We start from the raw sequence: 25,130 nt of genomic DNA on the forward strand, positions 1-25,130 counted from the left end.
ACATAAAGATCAGTCTTGGAAACACTAAGGAGAGCCAGTTGCCAATTCGCGTGCGAATAACCAACTGCCTACTGGTAGGCAGTTGGTTATTCGGCATTTTACATACAGTCAGTGTTTTGATAGAACATGATAAAAAATTTATTCTAACCCTTGTTTTGTTATTGTTTTATGTTAGTATTTATTCTTTAAAATGCATTCAACAGTCTCAAAATGCACCAGGAGAGCCAGTTGCCAATTCGCAATATGTTTCAGAAAAGCCAATTTTTCAGGCACATATGACTAAAATAAATCAATTTTACATATATTTTGTCCTTTCATATCAATATCCGACACTTTCAACGTATAGTTCCGTCTTGGAAGCACTCAGGAGAGCCAGTTGCCAATTCGCGTGCGAATAACCAACTGCCTACTGGTAGGCAGTTGGTTATTCGACATTTTACAGACAGTCATAGTTTTGGTCGAAAATGATAAAAATATCAATCTAGACCTTGTTTCGTTCTTTAATGTTAATATTTATTCCTTTCAATGCATTCAACAGTCTCAAAATGCATCAGGAGAGCCAGTTGCCAATTCGCGATATGTTTCAGAAAAGCCGATTTTTCAGACACATATGCATAAAATATTTCAATTTTACATATATTTTGTTCTTTCATATCAATATCCGACACTAACAACGTATAGATTAGTCTTGGAAACACTCAGGAGAGCCAGATGCCAATTCGCGTGCGAATAACCAACTGCCTACTGGTAGGCAGTTGGTTATTCAACATTTTACTGTCAGTCATTGTTTTGGTAGAACATGATAAAAAATTCATTCTAACTTTTGTTTTGTTGTTGTTTTATGTTAGTATTTATTCTTTTAAATGCATTCAACAGTCCTAAAATACACCAGGAGAGCCAGTTGCCAATTCGCGATATGTTTCAGAAAAGCCGATTTTTCAGACACATATGCATAAAATAATTCAATTTTACATATATTTTGTTCTTTCGTACCAATATCCGACACTTTCAACGTATAGGTCAGTCTTGGAAACACTCAGGAGAGTCAGTTGCCAATTCGCGTGCGAATAACCAACTGCCTACTGGTAGGCAGTTGGTTATTCGGCATTTTACAGACAGTCATAGTTTTGGTCGAAAATGATAAAAAATATCAACCTAGCCCTTGTTTCGTTCTTTAATGTTAATATTTATTCCTTTCAATGCATTCAACAGTCTCAAAATGCACCAGGAGAGCCAGTTGTCAATTCGCGATATGTTTCAGAAAAGCCTTTTTTTCAGACACATATGAAGAAAATAATTCAATTTTACATATATTTTGTTCTTTCGTATCAATATCCGACACTTACAACATATAGGTCGGTCTTGGAAACACTCAAGAGAGCCAGTTGCCAATTCGCATGCGAATAACCAACTGCCTACTGGTAGGCAGTTGGTTATTCGACATTTTAATGGCAGTCATTGTTTTGGGAGAACATGATAAAAAATTCATTCTAACCCTTGTTTTGTTGTTGTTTTATGTTAGTATCTATTCTTTTAAATGCATGCAAGAGTGTCAAAATGCACCAGGAGAGCCAGTTGCCAATTCGCGATATGTTTCAGAAAAGCTTTTTTTTTCAGACACATATGAATAAAATAATTCAATTTTACATATATTTTGTTCTTTCGTATCAATATCCGACACTTTCAACGTATAGGTCAGTCTTGGAAACACTCAGGAGAGCCAGTTGCCAATTCGCGTGCGAATAACCAACTGCCTACTGGTAGGCAGTTGGTTATTCGACATTTTACTGACAGTCATTGTTTTGGTAGAACATGATAAAAAATTCATTCTAACCCTTGTTTTGTTGTTGTTTTATGTTAGTATTTATTCTTTTAAATTCATTCAACACTCAACAGTCTCAAAATGCACCAGGAGAGCCAGTTGCCAATTCGCGATATGTTTCAGAAAAGCCTTTTTGTCAGACACATATGAATAAAATAATTCAATTTTACATATATTGTGTTCTTTCGTATCAATATCTGACACTTTCAAGGTATAGGTCAGTCTTGGAAACACTCAGGAGAGCCAGTTGCCAATTCGCGTGCGAATAACAAACTGCCTACTGGTAGGCAGTTGGTTATTCAACATTTTACTGTCAGTCATTGTTTTGGTAGAACATGATAAAAAATTCATTCTAACCCATGTTTTGTTGTTGTTTTATGTTAGTATTTATTCTTTTAAATGCATTCACAGTCTCAAAATACACCAGGAGAGCCAGTTGCCAATTCGTGATATGTTTCAGAAAAGCCGATTTTTCAGACACATATGCATAAAATAATTCAATTTTACATATATTTTGTTCTTTCGTACCAATATCCGACACTTTCAACGTATAGGTCAGTCTTGGAAACACTCAGGAGAGCCAGTTGCCAATTCGCGTGCGAATAACCAACTGCCAACTGGTAGGCAGTTGGTTATTCGGCATTTTACAGACAGTCATAGTTTTGGTCGAAAATGATAAAAATATCAATCTAGCCCTTGTTTTGTTCTTTAATGTTAATATTTATTCCTTTCAATGCATTCAACAGTCTCAAAATGCACCAGGAGAGCCAGTTGCCAATTCGCGATATGTTTCAGTAAAGCCTTTTTGTCAGACACATATGAATAAAATAATTCAATTTTACATATATTTTGTTCTTTTGTATCAATATCCGACACTTCCAACATATAGGTCAGTCTTGTAAACACCCAAGAGAGCCAGTTGCCAATTCGCGTGCGAATAACCAACTGCCTACTGGTAGGCAGTTGGTTATTCGACATTTTATTGACAGTCATAGTTTTGGTCGAAAATGATAAAAAAGTCAATCTAGTCCTTGTTTCGTTCTTTAGTGTTAATATTTATTCCTTTCAATGCATTCAACAGTCTCAAAATGCACCAGGAGAGCCAGTTGCCAATTCGCGATATGTTTCAGACAAGCCGATTTTTCAGACACATATGAATAAAATAATTCCTAATTTTAAATATATTTTGTTCTTTCGTATCAATAACTGACACTTTCAACGTAAAGGTCAGTCTTGGAAACACTCAGGAGAGTCAGTTGCCAATTCGCGTGCGAATAACCAACTGCCTACTGGTAGGCAGTTGGTTATTCGACATTTTTAATGGCAGTCATTGTTTTGGGAGAACATGATAAAAAATTCATTCTAACCCTTGTTTTGTTGTTGTTTTATGTTAGTATCTATTCTTTTAAATGCATGCAAGAGTGTCAAAATGCACCAGGAGAGCCAGTTGCCAATTCGCGATATGTTTCAGAAAAGCTTTTTTTTTCAGACACATATGAATAAAATAATTCAATTTTACATATATTTTGTTCTTTCGTATCAATATCCAACACTTCCAACATATAGGTCAGTCTTGGAAACACCCAGGAGAGCCAGTTGCCAATTCGCGTGCGAATAACCAACTGCCTACTGGTAGGCCGTTGGTTATTCGACATTTTACTGACAGTCATTGTTTTGGGAGAACATGATAAAAAAATCATTCTAACCCTTGTTTCGTTTTTTTATGTTAGTATTTATTCTTTTAAATGCATTCAACAGTCTCAATATGCACCAGGAGAGCCAGTTGCCAATTCGCGATATGTTTCAGAGAAGCCGATTTTTCAGACACATATGCATAAAATAATTCAATTTTACATATATTTTGTTCTTTCGTATCAATATCCGACACTTTCAACGTATATGTCAGTCTTGGAAACAATCAAGAGAGCCAGTTGCCAATTCGCGTGCGAATAACCAACTGCCTACTTGTAGGCAGTTGGTTATTCGACATTTTACATACAGTCAGTGTTTTGGTAGAACATGAAAAAAATTTCATTCTAACCCTTTTTTTTTGTTCTTTAATGATATTATTGATTCTTTTAAATGCAACTAGCAGTCTCAAAAGCGCCAGGAGAGCCAGTTGCCAATTCGCGATATGTTTCAGAAAAGCCTTTTTTTCAGACACATATGCATAAAATAATTCAATTTTACCTATATTTTGTTCTTTCATATCAATATCCGACACTTTCAACGTATAGGTCAGTCCTGGAAATACTCAGGAAAGCCAGTTGCCGATTCGCATGCGAATAACCAACTGCCTACTGGTAGGCAGTTGGTTATTGAACATTTTACAGACAGTAAGTGTTTAGGTCGAAAATGATAAATAATTCATTTTAATCCTTGTTTTGTTCTTTAATGTTAATTTTTATTCCTTTAAATGCATTCAAAACAAAAAAAAAAAACAATTCTTTTTACGCCTTAAAAATGGCATCAACAATCTTACTGCTACATTTCGCGTCAATATTAAATCGCCCCTATTTGATATGCGCACTATTGTGTGTTTTATATACTGACTAAAGGTTAGGGTTATGTTTAACATAGGGTTTACTAGTGTATATTCAATGTATGCGTAAACTCAATGCGTGAGATTTAATGCCGACTACATGTAGGTAGTTGTTTTTTTGCACGCCACAGGCTCTCCTGAATGTTTCCAAATGAAAGTGTCAGATATTGATGTGTAAGTACAAACTAAATGTTTAAATGGATATATCTATTAATATTGAATACTTCTATGACTTTCGACCTAAATAGTGAATTTTTGACAAATGTAAAATAACCAGCTGCATACCATTTAATATATTCACATGGCAGCAAGTCACCAATTAAAATCCTCGGGAAAACAAAGCTGCAGGTCAAGTTCATAACACCGTTCATGAGATCGAGTTTCAAGAAGTTTCAAGTCATAAATCAAGCTGGACGAAGAATCTTAGGTCATGAATCGGTTGTGCTAATGGGCATATTACGCATCGGAATTTAAGCAATGTGCAGAGTTCATCAGGGCTGAACATCTGACTGGGTTAAAATGCCATTTCAGGACAGGTTCAAAGGCATTGTAAAATTGAAAGATTATCAGTTAAAGGCCGACCAAACCAGTTGCTCAACCCACGAGAAAATTAACCTTCCAAACTGGAAAAAAATGTTGAAAACGAAAAAAGACAAAAAAAAAAAGATAAATAAAAAAAAAACTGGTCTTCCTGAAAAATGCCGAAAAACAAACTGTTAGTAGAATTTATAGTCTCATATTGCTAATATCCATCAATATGTAGACTACAAAAGAGAAAAGAGTTATATATAACTTATATACATTTTTCATTGATTATTAAAAGAATCAGTGCTTTTGTTGTATGTATAGTATATTGTAAACAAATCTGATATGCAACACTCATTTACCTTTCTGTACGTCTGTTTCATTTTTAACCATAATTTAAATGTAATTTAATTCACAAGTTTTTGGTTATTGCTTTGATATTTTCAATAACTAAATAGTCGAGTTGAGGTGTTTCAAATTCATGATTTATATATAGTCTACTATATCATAATGAGCCGCGCCATGAGAAAACCAACATAGTGGTCAGGATCCATGCTGTTCGCTAACGGTTTCTCTAATTGCAATAGACTTTGAAAGTGAACAGCTAGCTTGGATCCTGACCAGACTGTGCAGATGCGCAGACTGTTCTGGATCCATGCTGGTCGCAAACACACTATGTTGGTTTTCTCATGGTGCAGCTCATATAACAATGTTTTTGTTTTACACATTCCTTCTAATTATTTCACACACTGTCCAGTGTAATTACCAAAGTTGACCACTGCCGTAATCTATAGTCCCGCTGCTGAGTGTTAATGTCCATTTTATTGACTTGGGAGTAATATTAATGACATGCATCGTCTTAGCAATCTAGGACCTGATATATGATGTGGTAAATGCACTTCCGCATTTGACTTATTTATACAAAGACATAACTACTCTATATAATGAACAATCCACTACGCATAATGACATAATGATTATATTATCAAATATCCTCTTCATATAATTTAATAACGACTCTATTATACGGCAGCGCAAGCTTCGTATGAGGATTTGGGGACCGTTTTTTTCTTTTTAAAAAGTATCCGCTTTATATAAAGAAGTACTTACTTTATGTAATGGTATTTGAACGAACTCCATGTAAAGAAATATGTATTATATATAAGGATGAAACCACTTAATATAAAAAAGTTTGCACTTTAAATAATGCCAAATATGCAAGCAGTTCTTTGTTGCATAATAAAATTTCAGTTGCTATTACTATTTTTCTTGTTTTGTTGCTTCTATATAATAAAGTGAATAACGTGTTATTGATATTGTCAACCCAAAAACTGAATTTTCATCCGAGCCGATGCAGTGAGGGTGTCGTTGACATTTTTATCATTTTAGACTAAAAATGGACTTTCTTGAAAATGTCGATTTACTAACTTTCTACCAGTAGGCATTTGGTAATTCACAAGCGAATTGGCAACAGACATACCATGGTGTTCCCTGGATCTATTTACTTGTTGAAAATATTTGATACTGAAAGAACAAAATATATGTAATTATATGAATTATTTTATGCACATGTGTTTGAAAAAATCGGCTTTTCTGAAACATATCGCGAATTGGCAACTGGCTCTCCTGGTGAATTTTCAGACTGTTGAATGCATTAAAAAGAATAAATACTAACATAAAAGAACAAAAAAAGGGTTTGAATGATTTTTTTATCATGTTCTACCAAAACAATGACTGTCAGTAAAATGTCGAATAACCAACTGCCTACAAGTAGGCAGTTGGTTATTCGCACGCGAATTGGCAACTGGCTCTCCTGAGTGTTTCCAAGACTGACCTATACGTTGGAAGTGCCGGATATTGATACGAAGAACAAAATATATGTAAAATTGAATTATTTTATTCATATGTGTTTGAAAAAAAAGGCTTTTCTGAAACATATCGCGAATTGACAACTGGCTCTCCTGGTGCATTTTGAGACTTTTGAATGCATTGAAAGGAATAAAAATTAACATTAAAGAACAAAACAAGGATAAAACTGAATTATTTATCATTTTCGACCTACACACAGACTGTCTGTAAAATGTCGAATAACCAACGGCCTACCAGTAGGCAGTTGGTTATTCGCACGCGAATTGGCAACTGGCTCTCCTGAGTGTTTCCAAGACTGACCTATACGTTGACAGTGTCGGATATTGGTACGAAAGAACAAAATATATGTAAAACTGAATTATTTTATGCATATGTGTCTGAAAAATCGGCTTTTCTAAAACATATCGCGAATTGGCAACTGGCTCTCCTGGTGCATTTTGAGACTATTGAATGCATTGAAAGGAATAAATATTAACATTAAAGAACGAAACAAGGACTACATTGATTTTTTTTATCATGTTCTACCAAAACAATGCCTGTCTGTAAAATGTCGAATAACCAACTGCCTACCTATATGTAAAAGTGAATTATTTTATGCATATGTGTCTGAAAAATCGGCTTTTCTAAAACATATCGCGAATTGGCAACTGGCTCTCCTGGTGCATTTTGAGACTATTGAATGCATTGAAAGGAATAAATATTAACATTAAAGAACGAAACAAGGACTAGATTGATACTTTTAATTATTTTCGACCTAAACAATGACTGTCTGTAAAATGCTGAATAGCCAACTGCCTACCAGTAGGCAGTTGGTTATTCGCACGCAAATTGGCAACTGGCTCTCCTGAGTGTTTCCAAGACTGACCTATACGTTGAAAGTGTCAGATATTGATACGAAATACAAAAATATATGTAAAATTGAATTATTTTATTCATTTGTGTCTGAAAAATCGGCTTTTCTGAAACATATCGCGAATTGGCAACTGGCTGTTCTGGTGCGTTTTGCGACTGTTGAATGCATTTGGAAGAATAAATACTAACATAAAACAACAAAACAAGGGTAAGAATGAATTTTTTATCATGTTCTACTAAAACTATGACTGTCAGTAAAATGTCGAATAACCATCTGCCTACCAGTAGGCAGTTGGTTATTCGCACGCGAATTGGCAACTGGCTCTGCTGAGTGTTTCCAAGACTGACTTATACGTTGGAAGTGTCTGATATTGATATGAAAGAATAAAATATCTGTAAAATTGAATTATTTTATGCATATGTGTCTGAAAAATCGACTTTTCTGAAACATATCGCGAATTGGCAACTGGCTCTCCTGGTGCATTCTGAGACTGTTGAATGCATTTAAAGGAATAAATATTAACATTAAAGAACGAAACAAGGACTAGATTGATTTTTTTTATCATTTTCGACCAAAACTTTGACTGTCTGTAAAATGTTGAATAACCAACTGCCTACCAGTATGCAGTTGGATATTCGCACGCGAATTGGCAACTGGCTCTCCTGATTGTTTCCAAGACGGACCTATACGTTGAAAGTGTCGGGTATTGATACAAAGGAACAAAATATATGTAAAATTGAATTATTTTAGTTATATGTGTCTGAAAAATCGGCTTTTCTGAAACATATCGCGATTGTCAACTGGCTCTCCTGGTGCTTTTGAGACTGCTGAATGCATTTAAAGGAATAAATATTATCATTAAAGAACAAAAAAGGGTTAGAATAAACGTTTTATAATTTTCTACCAAAACACTGACTGTATGTAAAATGTCGAATAACCAACTGCCTACCAGTAGGCAGTTGGTTATTCGCACGCGAATTGGCAACTGGCTCTCCTTAGTGTTTCCAAGACTGATCTTTATGTTGAAAGTGTCAGATATTGATATGAAAGACCATATAAAATGTCATATTGAATGATTTTATCTTTATTTTAATGAAGATTAATATTAAAGAACAAAACATGGATAAGAATGATTTTTCATCAGTATGTTTTGAAAGGTAATCAGACTTGCTTATACATTTTGAATAACCAACTGGCAACTAGTACGTAGTTGGTTATTCGAATGTTCAACTACCAACTACCAACTGCCTACCAACTTTACTGTCATGCGTTCAACAACTAATTTACAGTTTTGAGATGGCCCCTCAAATTTGACCGAAGTACAGAGTACATATACGTTTACATTTCCACGTCCGTTTCCGTGAAAAAGGTCTAATACAAAAATGGTTGGAAGAAGGTCAGCGTACGCCTATGAAATACGGTCCTATATTAAGAATCGTTGTATTCTTGGCATAGGGTGTAAAGACATTTTTGATGAAATATGTTCTGTTTATGGGCATAATGAAATGTCTTTTTCGACAGTTATTCGTTGATTAAGAAATTCAAATGTGGGTTAGTTTCAACAGAAGATGCACAACATGGCCGTCTGCCGAAAACAGCAACGTCTGCAAAGATGGTTGCTAGAGTGAAAGAAATAATTGCTACTGATGCAAGATACACCGCTAGGTAAATAGCTAGTATGGTTGGCATCTCATTAGGAGCAGCTCATATAATTCTGAAACGTAATTTGAAAATGAGAAAGATCTGTGCTGGATGGATTCCCCATCTGTTCACAGATGAGCAGAAAAAGGCACGCGTGCAATGCGCAAAATTGTTGCTTAAACAGTTTCCAAATTACAATGCACGGTCTTTCGTAAATATCGTCACTGGTGACGAGACATGGGTTCACTTTTTTGAGCCCAAACGAAATATTCAGAACAAAATATGGGCAACAAAGTCTGGCAAAAGACCATGCATTGCAAAGCGGTCCATGGGTGTCAAAAAGGTAATGTATGCCATATTCTTCACAACTCAGGGTCCTTCCATTCAGGTTGCTGTACCTAAAGGCAAATCCGTAAATGCGAAGTTTTACAAGACTAAAGTTCTTCGAAAACTGAAGAAATATTTCAAAAATCGAAGACCCGCAACTGGTTTGGCCAATGTTAGATTGCTACATAACAATGCGTCATCGCACAAGGCGTCTATTGTACAAGGCTTTCTGAAGCAGGAAAAGGTTGTTGTGCTTCCTCACCCTCCTTATTCGCCTGACCTTGCCCCGTGTGACTTCTTTTTGTTCCCAAGGCTCAAAAATACCTTTCTGGTCGAAAATTTGTGCAGTGCAAACACCTCGGTTCTGCAATATTCCAGTGTCTTCATAGTATACCTAGAAAAGACTATGAAAATGCCTTCAAGGATTGGATTAGAAGACTGAAACTTTGCATATCTGTTGGAGGTGAATAATTCGAGGGGACCAAATAAAATTTTCATTGAAATCTATCAAGGAAACATTTTTATTTGCTTAGATGCATTCATATTTGAACAATCCTCGTATCTATCCTTATTATTGAAATGACATCATTTATCCTGTTTAATTTTTTGTCTTAAAGGTTTTGTCGCAAATCAGTCTTGTTGTGCTCTTTACAATTAATCTTATATATTTGTAGCTGTTTCGCTGGTAAATCGTCAACGTCAGTTAAAAACCTATCTACAGAGATGTTTGGAAATACCTCGTACACGGCTAGTCTTACAAATGCAAGCGCCATCATCAATGAAACAACAACAAATGCAACACACACAGAGGCGATGAACACAACCGTAGACCCAGCCATTGAATTCTGGGAGTATGATAACATTAACGTTCGAAATGCTATCAGAAAACAAAAAAAGTCATTATCCGAATCTTTACTAATAAGAGGAAACATGTTGTGGAAAACTGTTTTATTTATTTTGGCTTTTAAGCATAGAGCATTTAAAGTGAAATTTATCTCTTTACCGTACATGGTTGCTTTATATATATATATATATATTCTTTTTTCAAGTTTTATAAAGAAATATAGAACAAGAATTCTAAACATAACTGTAATTCTTATTTTGCTATTTGTGTTAATAGTTTCGTAAGTTAAATTTATTTGCAGGAGAAAAATTTTGCACATATCTAACGGAATCGAGGAACCTGGCAGTGTGGTGTGGGAACTAGCTTTGTCTCTATTGGTTGTATGGATATTGGTGTATTTCTGTGTGTGGAGAGGCGTCAAATGGTCTGGAAAGGTACAATAGAATGGTGCAAGGAAGCTCTATATATTTTATAAATACAGCTCAGGTAGTGTTGGAAGGGTTATTGTTCATATCCAGCACGTATTGCCGTTATCAGTTCTGATGACATTGTCAAACTGTCAGCAACTGTCAGCAAAACTGTAATTATACTTACAGATTAAATTTAACGTTCAAATTGAACAAGCAGTTTCAAATATTGTATTCGTTTGTGCGCATGTATGTTTGCCGGATGATTATATTTAAACCGATTAAAGATTTATACCACCTATCTGATATCTGCTAGATTATAAAATAGTAAAACCATTAAATGATCCTGTACGTTTATATGCTGTCAGGCTCAGTCGTAGATTGTAGTTGCTTTTTATTATCTTCAATGGAACATAAAAAGAAGTCAGTTAAGATCAAACTCAATTTGTGCAACACCCTTTACACATCCTAGCAACTTTATTACTGTAAGCTGGAGACTTTAAGTGTTAGTGTTTTTACCGATTTCGTGGTTAACAGTCTCGTCTGAAGTGTTAAGAATTCGTGAAAAGTGATTATTTGTGTTTTAAGAAATGAAGTAGGCATTATTTGCGAATATTTTGAACTCACGAAAGGTATTATTTGCGAATATTTGCGAAAAACCAGTGCGGGTATTTTCCAAGCTGGAAGATATTTAAGAGCAAACACGCAACAAAGCCAAATAATAGCAGACTCTGTTTTATTAAAGGTGCAAAATAAAGACAAATGAATAGACATAAATCTTAAAAAAAGACTACACATTTTGTAATATAGTACTAAACATAATGATAGCCGTGCAATATTCCCTTGAAATCAACACAAGAATAGAGAAACAAATGATTGTTTCTGTATTTTCTTAGACTGACATGGGGGGTCATTTTGTCCTACTTTCATGCCATCGTTTTTCCGTAATCGGTCGGAAATTCTTCGGGATCACGTGATTTTAAAATTGTTTCAAACGAATATCCGTTTAAAGACGCACGACAAAATAACTGTATTTCCATGATGGTAATTATACACGACTTTCATGAAAAATATGAAATGTACAAAATTTATGTTTAAAATTGACAGTGACATATATTAGGCCAAGACAATGTGTTTAATGTCTAAAATCTACTTAAATTAATGTAGCCATATGTACATAAATCAGTGTATTTAGGTAAATTTCAATCAAATTTTGTTTCGGCAGTGTAAGACAGTTATTCATTTATATTCTTAAAACTATACTAAAAAGAGATTAACTGAAAAAGTTTGCAGACGAAGTTGTAAAAACACTTTTATTCGGGAAAGGCCTGAATTGTCCTCCCGCAAACTTGTAGTATAGCTGTTTATTACCTGTATTATAAGGATGATTTTCATGAAGGTTTTGTGAGTTACAAAATTGTTGAATTCCATGTGCTAAGTTTGTAAAAATCACGTTATCGTTTGGGCATATAATATATTTTACATCTATTTATAAATTATAACCTCGTTTCGGAGGATTCTTCCGGAAAAATCCGAAGATGCTCGACGGGTTCGTAAGCGGTCGGAAAACATACTTTCGGTTTGACATAGGCAACATTTTTTGTTTATTTGTTAGTTATTCGTGAACATATTCATGACTATTTGGTCAGATCTGATGCAGTGAGTCATATTTTCAGTAAATAGGAAGTCTCAGCTACAAACTCCTGTTTTCATATAATACTCGTTCGGGTTTTAGTAATGGACCTTTAAGTCTGTTCATGTAACGTTATCAAATGTATAACATCCTCGTGCTTTGAATAGACCCGACGAATTCAAAGACCAATACATAATTAAAGCACTTTATAAATGTTCATCTGATAGTAAACGCTGCAGTATTAAATTGACTATAAAAATAAATCTTCTATCGGAATAATAATTTTCACTTCAGGTTGTATACTTTACAGCACTGTTTCCGTACGTTATTCTTACAATCCTGTTAATCCGGGGTGTGACACTAGATGGCGCTGTAGACGGTATCTGTTTCTATCTGAAACCAGACTTCTCCAGATTAGCTGATCCACAGGTAGGAAATAGTCGTAAGTTTGTTAACCACTACACTGAAATATTTCGAAGCCTTTTGTATTTTGGGAGAAAAATTGTCATTTTCTTCTAAATATAATGCATGCTTAAAGAAAATGCCGTTCATCTGATTTTTAACGAAGACAATTACGATTCCTTTATTCTAGCTAAGTAACTGTAATAAAAGTTATAATGTTTACATAAAGTAGAACTTACACATTGGCAGAAATCATATCGATATGTCTGTTTCTGTAGGTGTGGATAGATGGTGGCACTCAAGTTTTGAATTCATTTGACCTTGCTTTCGGTGCTATCATTACTCTTGGCAGCTATAGTAAATTCAACAATAACTTCTATAGGTATTTAAGTTCATTGTTTTCTAAAAAATAAATTTTTAACTTTTATACCAAACCCTTTGAAGTTTATCAACATCTCATTACTTCTTGTGTGGTTGTTTGATTTTACATTACACCGACACTGTTTAGTTTAAGGTCACACCTACACACTTCTAGGTCATACAGCATTTCATGATGGAAGAGGATCTAACTTAGCACCCCTTTTAACAGTTGATGGTACTGTCCAAATTGAAAGATGGACAAGTTCATTATAGAAATTTAGCAGGGTAAGGTGCCCCTTCGTGCATTGTTTCAGGCATAGGCGAGCATCTGGGTTGAACCACCAGTCTTCCGTAGGTTTCCTTACATGAACGAATTTTACACCCTTAGCTTAGTTTCGAACCAACAACGGTAAGGGGGTAAGTGCTTCGAGGTAAGCGAGTTTCACCAACTGGCCGCTCCTCAGTTTAAACCCTCTCACAGTTAATATCAGAATGATGATTATTCAACACGAGGGATTTGGGAAGACCTGGATGCCTTTCAGAACATTATTTCAGGCTTGAAAACCATCAGGATAGAACCAGCGGTTTCCTAGCGCATAAAATAATTCTTACCAACCATAGTGCGATTTCGAACCCGCAGCAAAGTGAGCCGTGCCATGAGCAAACCAACATAGTGGCTTTGCGACCAGCATGGTTCCAGACCAGCCTGCGCATCCGCGCAGTCTGGTCAGGATCCATGCTGTTCACTAAAGGTTTCTCTAATTGCAATAGGCTTTGAAAGCGAACAGCATGGATCCTGACCAGACTGCGCAGATGCGCAGGCTGGTCTGGATCCATGCTGGTCGCAAACCCACTATGTTGGTTTTCTCATGGCACGGCTCAAGTCTTTAACCACTCGTACATTTATGTATAATCTTCGAGCTGGATTTTTGTCAAATACTGCAATAACATAGAAAAAAAGACAATATAGTATGGAGAATCTCCACGAATGGGATTATAGAATGGTTCAACTTATAAATGCATAATTTAACAGTTTCCATTTTGGCCTTCGAACTTCTTACAATAGTCAAGCCATTCAGTAAGAGTATACCAAAACGCCTTTCAAAATTTTATTTATTTTCTGTTGTCAAATTATAATTCTGTATTGCATTGATGTCTGTCCCGATATTTGTCTGCTTTCTTCACAGAGATGCATTTATTATAACAAGTATAAACTGCGGTACAAGTCTGTATGCCGGATTTGCTGTATTTTCCATCCTTGGTTTCATGGCTAAGGAACAGAACGTTACAGTAGCTGAAGTAGCGACCTCAGGTTATAGCACAATTATGTAAAATGTTGTGAAACATAAGCAATATAGATATTCAAATCTGCAGCAACTTAACGTTAGTACAAAACTGTGCAAAAGTTTGTGTAACATGAGAAATCAGATATCATAATATAGCTTTGACTTCAAAACGTACCTTTATTAGACGGAATAGTTTGTTTTATGAAGACATGTCAATTCGTACTTTTTCTAATATACATAAGTACTTAAAAACGAAGGTGTTTACAAATGTAAATCTTTAATTAACGGGCATGGAAATTTGTATGATGTATGAAAAATCAACATATTTTTGTCTCTCTGTTTGCGTAGGACCTGGTTTAATATTTCTAACGTATCCAAAGGCAATCACCCAACTTCCAGGATCTCCGGTCTGGGCAGTTTTATTCTTTATAATGGTAATATTTGTTGGACTTGATAGCCAGGTAAATATTGTACAACTGTATGGTTGTGTTGATAATTTCTTTTGTCTTTTGCATTGAACAATATGTTGAATCAAAACTTTGAACTACTGTTTATGAATTTCTGTTGTTTTTTACTGTACTCATATGAAGCAAATATATTTCAGAATTACACATTACATGGACATAAAACCTTAAATACAATATGGCAGAACACGCAACTCATATAATGCCCGACTTAATACTTGGGTACCTAATCATTTTTCGTTTCAGCGTGCGTTGAAAGTGTTGTTTTGGTTCTTATGAATGAATAAGCTACAATGCTTCCCGCCGAAAAGTCGCCTTTTTATAAATTTGAAATTAGTTTGTTGCAGTTGAGGGTTTCCTGACACCAGTTTTCGACGGTTTTCCACAGGTATTGCATGGCATGAGGACCAGAATGGCCGTGACTGCAGTATACTGTGCTGTATCGTTCTTCCTTGGATTGTGCATTGTCACAGAGGTTCTTGTTGATATTTATATTTGTTAACTTCTATTATGATAAATTTATATGAAATTTTCTAGCTTACATTGCCACGACGTTTTTACTGTCCAAGAACTTGTCAAAGTGTAAGTAATGTCAGCGGGTCATGTAGAATTCTAGTGAATTTATAGTTTGTTATCACTGCGTAAATCTAAATATGATCTAAAAAGAGACAAATCGGACTGTTCATATCCAGACGTTTATCAGATTTCATTTTCGTTCAAAACATAGGTTATTGGTTGTAAATTAATTTCAGAATCGTGCAGAAACTATTATCAAAATTATCAAAACCGAATTACGCAGTTTCCTGGAAATCAAAGACGATTATAAAACCTAAATACATTTGTACTGAAAAAGAAAAACATAATTATATTGGGACGTATCATTAAAGTCTAAAGCAGAGCAGATATAAACACCACGTACTTCAGATACATAGACAAATAATAAATTCTCCGGCAAGATCCGTTTGAAACGCTACTAAACAACATAATAGGAGACTAGGTTTGGTTGAGTCTATTCATGAGAGGTATTGAAATGTACAACACCCCTCATGTCTCCTAGCAGCGGTTTAAGAGGAATTCTATCATATTAAAATCAGATGGACTCCAATGATTGCCAAGGAAAAGAAAATATTACAACACTAAGTCAAAGTATAAAGGAGAGAATTTTTACAGCCGCCACAGGCACTGGAAATGATACAGAAAATAAAGAATGGCTCAGTTACTTACTACAAAAACCAAACGGATTTATATAATAATTGTTTATAGATTAAAGTTGTGTATAAAAAGATGAAAGCGTGTAACAAATGACAGAAAGTCTTTTCCAATTCATTTTGTGAATACATGGAATTACCAAAATGTCTGTAGCGTATCAAAAAGTGTAGCTTTCATGAAAACAACGACGAAAATGCAGTAGGCATATCCTTTTCCAAGAACGCAGCATCTCCAAAACTGAAATTTAATATATACACGAATACATACACAAAGTGAAACAAATCGACAACAGGTTCAGATTCTGCTGGTTTAACAACTGTATATTAGGCAAATGTTTCTGCAATTCCCTTTGTTATTTGTGTAAACATGTTGAGTTTTCAAAACAAATATTTTTTTACTTTTTTTTTCTAAAAGATGATACTGTATTGTACAGTTACTGAATGGCTTACCAGTCAGTAGTGAAAATTATTATATGACCGTGCCATGGGAAAACCAACATAGTGGCTTTGTGACCAGCATGGATCCAGACCTGCCTACGCATCCGCGCAGTCTGGTCAGGATCCATGCTGTTCGCTAACGGTTTCTCTAATTGCAATAGGCTTTGAAAGCGAACAGCATGGATCCTGGCCAGCGGATGCGCAGGCTGGTCTGGATCCATGCTGGTCGCAAAGCCACTATGTTGGTTTTCTCATGGCGCGGCTCATATGACTCTATGTATATCGCCGGCCAGTAGTTTGTGCTACATGACCAGTCTTTTTGTTAAAACAAGTTTACTGAGCTGATATGTCAAATACTGTGAAATAACATTCCTTATGTCGGACCTAGGACAATTGTTCTAACAGTTCTAACTTTCGACCGACTAGTTATTCAGTAAGTATATGCTATTTGCCTGAAGTCAAATTATGTGTATATTATCATGAAATCTGAAATATTTTTCCTCTATTTTTTTGTACTTAAGAACAGAAAATCTATATTGGACTATTGTCAGAATAATTTGTATATTTAATATATTGATAACGTAACACATAAGCACAGATAGTGCTTGACTCCCTTTTTATGCTGTCTTTGCTATAATTATTGTTGAATTGCTGTTAATAATAGAATTTGGGTCATTTATGGCTGATTTGGGTTTATTATATGGATGACTGGGTCCCTGCTTCGCACATTGTCATATACAAAAGTTAAAAGGGAACCAGATAGTTAATAGAGCAGGTACTCGTTGTAAGACGTTGTGTTTAAATTTGGACCAATCAGAAACAAGTTCTAAAAATAGCACGTCTAAAAATAGCACGTCTGCTGGGGTATAAATAGATGGATGGATGACAGAGAGGACATTCGGTATCCAGCGGTTGAAGAAGACACATCGAGGATTCAACTAATAATTTATCCCAGTACCTTGATAAGGAAGTTATTGCAACTACACTGTCAGGGCGGATAAATTATTAAAAGGAAAAAAATAGAAGTTCGTAGACTAAAGAAGAGTAGCAGAATTTCGATAAGGTTTCGAGCTATAGGGCCAGCGCATAGGAGTTTTACCTTAAAGGTAATTGAATGCTATAGACCATAGCATATATAGGCTGAGCATCGGGAAGCTGAGACAGAGACCCGGAGTTTGGTAATCTACTGAGATAGTAGGAGGGTTCCAGCTTATAGACGATTCAGCATTATTGGCGAAGTACAGCCAAGGCATCGGGGATATACCTATATGGTAGTTGAATGCTATATATGATAGCATATAGGCGCTGAGCATCCAGGAATCAGGGCATTCATATAGAGTTGAGAGGACAGAGGCCGAGCATCTATGCGATAGGACTCGTATGTTGTTGATTCAAAGACATTGTCTGACGGGAACTTCAACAAAAAGACCAGTCAAGTATAGAGTCTCCAGCCTATAGGAGTTTGAGCTAATCATTTTTAATTAAAGATTGTTAGTTTGAAACATTTAGTGATCTACCTGATCCCTGAAATTGTCTAGCTCATAATAAGAAATCATTTACGAATCATTGGTACACGAATCATTTAGGCAAGGTAGCCAGAGGAAAATTCTATATTTGAGATATTTGGTCTCACCAGCTCTACGTTTTAACAAAGGACAATCTACATCGTTTGTCAGCTAGTCTAAGACATAGTCACCTTAGCGATTGGACCCAAACCATTGTTCAAGATACTAAAGGCGTAGGCACTTCCCTGGGTCATATAACCAGTATCCTGACAACTAAATACCGATCAAAAGTACACATTATAGACCGATTATTTCTATAGCCCGATGATTTCTATAGGAGTTTTGATTTTGATTCCATACCTCATGTTTTTATTTCGATGAAATGAGATGTGGAACCAAAATTTGTAGTCCTGTTTGACGCCATATAACCTAAACTGTGTTGGTGCGCCGTAAAACCCAAATAAATAAATAAATAGGAGTTTTGTAATAGTTATTTATATGGGTATATCGTAGCACTGATTTTTCTAAGATTTTCAAAAAAAAAAACAAACATTGAAGTCGATTTGCAGTAATACCAAAACGTAATGGTGGTATGCAAACTTTTTTGCAGGGCGGAATGTACGTCTTTCAACTTTTTGACTTCTATAGTTGTAGCGGACTCGTCTTATTGTGGATTGTCTTTTTTGAAGCCGTCGTTGTCACCTGGGTTTTTGGTAACATATTATGACTTGTTATATAGTACAATAAAGATCAGCTTCACAGATCCTGATGCTGAGGATAGGTTATACCCAAATACTATTTAAATGTATAAAATGTCCAGGTTTCTGTCGAAGGAGCTATTTTGGGGGACATTGTTTCTTTGATTTCAAGTTTTAGTGATTAAATTAAATGATGTTTTATTTTTTTTACGGTATGATTTACTTAGTCGTGAAAAATATTCCCCATAAATAGTAATGCATTAATGGTATTATTTTCAATTATTAATTGTTTCTTCTTGTTAACATTTTACCGTAATTTCTTAAATTCTTATAGCATAAAGTAACGGGAACGTAGTGCACTATTTAGTGTCAGTAGTTTGAAATAATGGGAACGTATACTATTTATATTTCCAGGATCGTCAAAATTCCAGGATGCAGTAGAGCTGATGATAGGGAGGCGGTTACCGTATTATTTCGTCCTCTGTTGGAAATTCGTTACACCAGCTGTCTCCTTAGTAAGTAGATAGTTGCTGGGAAAAACAAAACAAAATAATTATGATAAGTCTGACATGTTATGTTGCTCAAGAAGCTGGTATGGTTCTTTTCTCGGTTTCTTAAAAACAATCATTTGAAAAATAACTTCAGTTTAAGCTAGAATTCGTTCCTTTTCAATATTTTCCATTATGCATGACTCTAAAGGCATAGAAATGCGTTACTTCGCTTAACCCTTACCATGCTGGACATGATTGATTCTGCATTTGTGACCATCTGCACTGTTCGCCATTCTTTCAGTATCTTTTTGGTAAGCACCCCTTGTAACAGTTAATGATACTGTCCAAACTGAAAGATGGACAATGAGAGTAATTTAGCAGGGTAAGGGCTAATATGTTCAACCTATACGATATGCGCATGATCTTTGTTCACTTTCTACAAAATGTCTTAAACATATAGCCTGAGAAAAACAAGAAAAATTGTAATATCTATCATTTTAGGGCATATTTCTGTTTATGGTGTTTGACTTTGTGCCATTAAAATACGGCAAGGATTATGTGTATCCGGGCTGGGCCCAGGGTATCGGTGTGTGTTTGGGATTAGTACCAATGGTGTGCATACCTCTGGCGTTCGTACATACCATTTACAAAGCCAAAGGCACGTTATGGCAAGTAAGTACAAAAGATTAAAAAAAAAAACACTTTATTTCAACTATATCCATATTACTTGAACTTCAAAGACGATGCATCATCCATTCTCACGTACAAGAGGTCAACCATGGTTCGTCTCGGGATTTTGACGAACCTCTGATGGATGAGAATGTAACTCAACTCGCTCTCACTAATATCATTTCCAGAAATATTTATTACCAATTAAGTACACATTCTGGTTCATTCATGACTGTGTTTGTAAATAAGGTATCTAAGATATTGTTTCCCTTTTGTCAATTCTTTGTTTAAGCATTGTGTTTGTTATTTTGTGTATATCTTAAAAATGTGATATCTGCAATTCATTTTATTAATAGTTTACTTTTAACTGTTATAAACTGTCTTCTACATTACTTCTATTATTCTACTTAAAGATATATTATGCCCAACTTTCGTATATGGAAATATAAGCATAGCTTCACCGTTTCTATGTCAAGAGAAAAGATAAACGGTTGGCGTGTATAAATGTGTCAGGTTTAAAATTCTGCATATATATTTGCACAAGTTAAAACAGTATGAACAAACAATGGAAATTCTTTTTACAAATTAATTTTATTTGGTTTGACCAGTAAATATATCTGTTTAGCCAAGTTAAATGTATTAAATCAGGATTATCAAGACTTAAATTAAAATCTAATGACAAGCTATTTTAGTGAAAAATAGTGCATCCTTAAAGGGTTTCTGTCTCAGCAATTCTTTATAATACAGCGCTGGCAAACAGTAACAAAACCGGCGCTACAAAGTCACCAGATAAAACACCGTATATTAGCCAGTGAAGAAGCTAAAAAGGTCAGTAAAGATGCGCACGAGGAATCAGCAACGCTCGTTTGAACCAAGGAGCACATTGAGCACACAGGACAAGATGCTTGCTGTGTACATGGACTATTGCAGTGTTTTCGTGCTACACTTGAATGCTGTGTTCATGTAAATTTGTACACTTTGTTAACTTTATAGACAAAATGTTGCCCTCAAGAATGGTTAAGGCAAGCATATTCAATTGTTGTAGCTATTTGTCAGATGTAATACATGTGTTATAACGTGCATAAATATGCATCAATGAATTGCCAAAATATATTCTAAAGGCATAAGAGGCATTGTGTCATTGTAAGAAGTACTTTTGGTGTGTTTACTTTATCGTACATGTAAATATTGTAAAAACTAATTAATAGTGTCAAAATGACGAAACTAGACAAACCCAAATTGCAAGTAGCTGATGACTTCCTAACCTAGAACAATTATAGGCGACAATTCCTCACTCAAGTCGAGCATCTTTTTCAGGGGACTGAGCCTGTCCTCTCCCTACTGGCCATGGAAAGCAAGCAAAAGAAGGCGTATTCTCGTAATCCAAGGACGGAATGAAAAAACTGAAATATTTTATTGGTAGAAACAATCTCCCGTGAATATACAGTGATGGCACAAAATGTTTTGTTCTGTCTCTAATTAGTTTGCAATTCAATTTTAATGAATTACTCATTTTGAGTTTCCTATAACGAGAGAATTTGAAAATTGTTGCCATGTTATATGATTGTTTCCATACAGTCGAAAATACTGTTCTGTGAAAAAAATTGCATATCATTTTACTACACATGCCATTTAATTGTACCGGATCTATTTCCTGTCTGTACCTTTTGATACTATAATTATTTAACTTTAAGTTGAAGTAATCCAATCAAGCCAAATCGTATCTGCTGATAATGCCAATGAAAGAAAATAAAACATCAATTCAACATCATTTGTTTTCTTCCAGAAATAAAGAATCGTGTAAAAATATACTTCGGAGGGGACGAAATGCTTAAAGCAGCTGAGTTTATATGAAAAACCATAGTTAAGCGATTTATAATGGTAAAAAAGGTTTAAAAATCGGACCACTATTGAACACAATATGGTTGTATGAAATTTAAGAAGGATGTGGCAATTTTGGTTTGTCTAGCTTCTTTATTTTGACACTACTAAATTATTAATACATTGAAATAAATTATTTTATGCAGTTTCCCGAGTTTACGATGTTGGAAATGTACAGAATTATGAATATACAGTTCAAATAATTATTTAAAACAAATATATTCTTCATTTGTTTTACGTTGCCATGAAAACGAAATGACTGCCATTTTGATAAAATACTAAAAGGTTAATTCATAATCTTCTCACCTTTAAGCCGGATATGTATTCTTTAGATACAAATGTATATCCGTATTTATTTTTTTGTAAAAGAAAATTGTAATTTTACAGTATATCCCCATTTTTTGTATATATGGAAAATAGATAACAAAAGACCATGTATAAACATATATGAGCCGCGCCATGAGAAAACCAACATAGTGGGTATGCGACCAGCATGGATCCAGACCAGCCTGCGCATCCGCGCAGTCTGGCCAGGATCCATGCTGTTCGCTATTAGTTTCTCTAATTCCATTAGGCTTTGAAGGCGAACAGCATGGATCCTGACCAGACTGCGCGGATGCGCAGGCTTGTCTGGATCCATGCTGGTCGCAAACCCACTATGTTGGTTTTCTCATGGCACGGCTCATATGTATAAACATATGATTATATGTAGAAGAGTGGTGTGATTCCTCTTCTATTTAAGTTCATAATGATCCCTATTCATTAGCTCTATAATATTAGGTTATTTAACATTGTTCTGTACAATACGGAGATATATTTGGACGAGTACCCAGCTGAGAAAAACCATATTGGACGAGCCGCTAGGCGAGTTCAATATGGTTTTCTCAGCTGGGTACGAGTCCAAATATATCTCGTATTGTACAGTACAATGTTAAATAACCTTTTTGTTCTATATCTATTTTATCTTACTATAATAATAGTTTAAATTAAAAATGTTTCACTGAATATTGTATTCCTGCCTTTTCTAGTTTCTCCCAGCTTGCTACGAGTGCAAATATACATTATACAGAACAATGTTAGACCTTAAATAACCTTTTTATTCTATATCTATTTCACTTCATACGTAATATACGCAATTCATTGAATGTTGTTTTTTTCTGCGTATCATCATTAAAAAAAGTATATGGTGCAACCTCCCTACAACAGCGATTTGGCGATTTGGGTGATAATAATACTTGGCCGAGATATTATGCCCACAAATATTGTCAGCAGGTTTGGTGAAGATCGGATGAAAACTGTTCGACTTAAGAGGGGACAAGGCTAAATTCCCCGTTTTTCGAGTAATTCAAGGACTATAATCAAAGAGTGTCTGGTACAATTTGGCTGGTTATCGAAACTGACCGAGATGTAATGCCCACAAACATTGTCAGCAAGTTTGGTGAAGATCCGACGAAAACTGAATTATAGAGCAGACATGTTTTGGATGCTGACCGCCCGTCCATTGCCATTCATAATCTTCTCCATTTTATTTCTTAACCGTTAAATAAAAACTGCTGAGGTAGCTATTCAGTCAGTCAGGGCTGATACCAATTTCTAGGTTTCGTCCGGAACGTCTTCTTTAAGCGACTGTTCAAATATTCCAACATCTGATGATCCTTTTTACTGTATTTTTAAGTTTTTGATTATTAACGAACGTTTTAATATCTAGATCAGATAGCATTGTTATCCCTTGAATCGTTTTTGTGTGTTGTAAACAAAAAAACTCAAATTAAATCCACATTTCAAGACTCATAATCAAACTCTGTACATAGAGCGCCTACTTCATCCGTTTTACATTCGGAACATTTTCACGCGTTTCGGGCTTTATCGTATGTTTAACATGGGACTGCTGAACCGTCCAAATACAGAAAATACAGGATTTTTTGTACGCGCGTGCGTCCAAATACAGAAAATACAGGATTTTTGTACGCACGTGCATCCAAATACCGTAATATATTGTACGGTCACGTGTTGCAAATGAACGTTCGCGATTGGATAGATAAAATAGGTATAGAATAATTTTATATATCTTACAAAGCAGGTACTGACGTGTTCCTTCTTCAGACAGTGAAACACAAATGAGGTGGCCTAACTTTAAATTGAATCAACGATTGACCAAAGAACGTCCGAAACATTGAAATTACTCTTTGCAGGTGGGGGTAATAGACACATTTTCATGAAAGTAATATTTAGGTATCTTAAGGGCCTCAGATGTAAGATGTTATGGAAATCCTAAAGCAAAATTACTTATGATTTGAAATCCATCTACCGGCTTTGTGAAGAAATTAGTTTGAAATAGAAAAATATACTTCAAAGTGCTAAATTGCCAAAATAGTAGTAAGACACCCTTTTTCAATATTAGACTAATTTCTTTGATGCTTATTAAATTTCTTTAAAAAAATAACAGACAGAATGATTATTTCCGGAGTTGTCTTCTTGTAACAATACCTCACGAGCGCCAATATTAATAGCATCTACTACAAACTTAAATGGTTTTACAAAATTTGGTGCCGAAACAACTGGTTCACTCTTGAGTATAACCTTCAATTTTTCAAATGATTTTTGACATTTATCATTGCAGGTAAATATTGAATATTTAGTAAGTAAACTTGTTAGTGGTTTAGTAAATGAAGAAAAAGTTTGATAAAATTTCCCGTCATACCCAGCAACACCGAGAAAACGCATACGTGGTCCTTAAAATTTACTGGTTAGAACAGGAAAATTAGAGACTTATTTAACTTTAGCATCCATGGGTTTTACTTGACCCTGTTCCACAACATGACCTAAGGAAAATCACAAACCTTACAAAATTCACTTTTTTGATAAAATAATTGTCAACTTTGTGTTTTTGAAAAATTCCTCAGTCGTCTACAGATGACTTTCCCAAGTGTCATTGTATATGATGACATCGTCAGTGTATCAATCACATCCTGTAAAAGCACATCTGACAGTTTCCTATATGTATATAGGCAAAAATTTTCCTACGGACAGAATTTCTTTAAACTTTGTACACTGAATGAGAATCAACTTTAAAACGGAAATATGTATTAAAAAGCATAGGTACCGGTGCTTGATCTTGAATTATCTGCCCTTGAAAATTAGAAAATACTAAAATATCCAATTTTCAAGGGCAGATAATTCAAGATTAAGGCAAGGAAACTGCATTTTAATTTATATTTCTGTTAAGTCATCATTTGCATTCAGTGTACAAAGTTTAAAGAAATTC

The 25,130-nt window shown here is 35.0% G+C and overlaps 1 protein-coding gene across 1 annotated transcript in view; it reads left to right on the forward strand.

The window, feature by feature from the left end:
* LOC123528532 (sodium- and chloride-dependent GABA transporter 2-like) overlaps positions 1 to 22,355 on the forward strand; it is a 97,046-nt gene extending 74,691 nt beyond the window's left edge. Inside the window, exons 4-14 of the mRNA XM_045308299.2 lie at positions 10,254 to 10,430; positions 10,725 to 10,857; positions 12,758 to 12,892; positions 13,144 to 13,247; positions 14,413 to 14,537; positions 14,860 to 14,972; positions 15,313 to 15,450; positions 18,737 to 18,839; positions 19,239 to 19,339; positions 19,817 to 19,987; positions 20,732 to 22,355. Of these exons, the coding sequence (XP_045164234.2) occupies positions 10,254 to 10,430; positions 10,725 to 10,857; positions 12,758 to 12,892; positions 13,144 to 13,247; positions 14,413 to 14,537; positions 14,860 to 14,972; positions 15,313 to 15,450; positions 18,737 to 18,839; positions 19,239 to 19,339; positions 19,817 to 19,987; positions 20,732 to 20,854 (1,423 nt within the window). The 3' untranslated portion in view covers positions 20,855 to 22,355. The remainder of the gene's footprint in view (positions 1 to 10,253; positions 10,431 to 10,724; positions 10,858 to 12,757; positions 12,893 to 13,143; positions 13,248 to 14,412; positions 14,538 to 14,859; positions 14,973 to 15,312; positions 15,451 to 18,736; positions 18,840 to 19,238; positions 19,340 to 19,816; positions 19,988 to 20,731) is intronic.
* The last annotated feature ends 2,775 nt before the right edge of the window (positions 22,356 to 25,130 follow it).

The sequence above is a fragment of the Mercenaria mercenaria genome, chromosome 13, assembly GCF_021730395.1.
Source record: "Mercenaria mercenaria strain notata chromosome 13, MADL_Memer_1, whole genome shotgun sequence".
Lineage (NCBI taxonomy): Eukaryota > Metazoa > Mollusca > Bivalvia > Venerida > Veneridae > Mercenaria > Mercenaria mercenaria.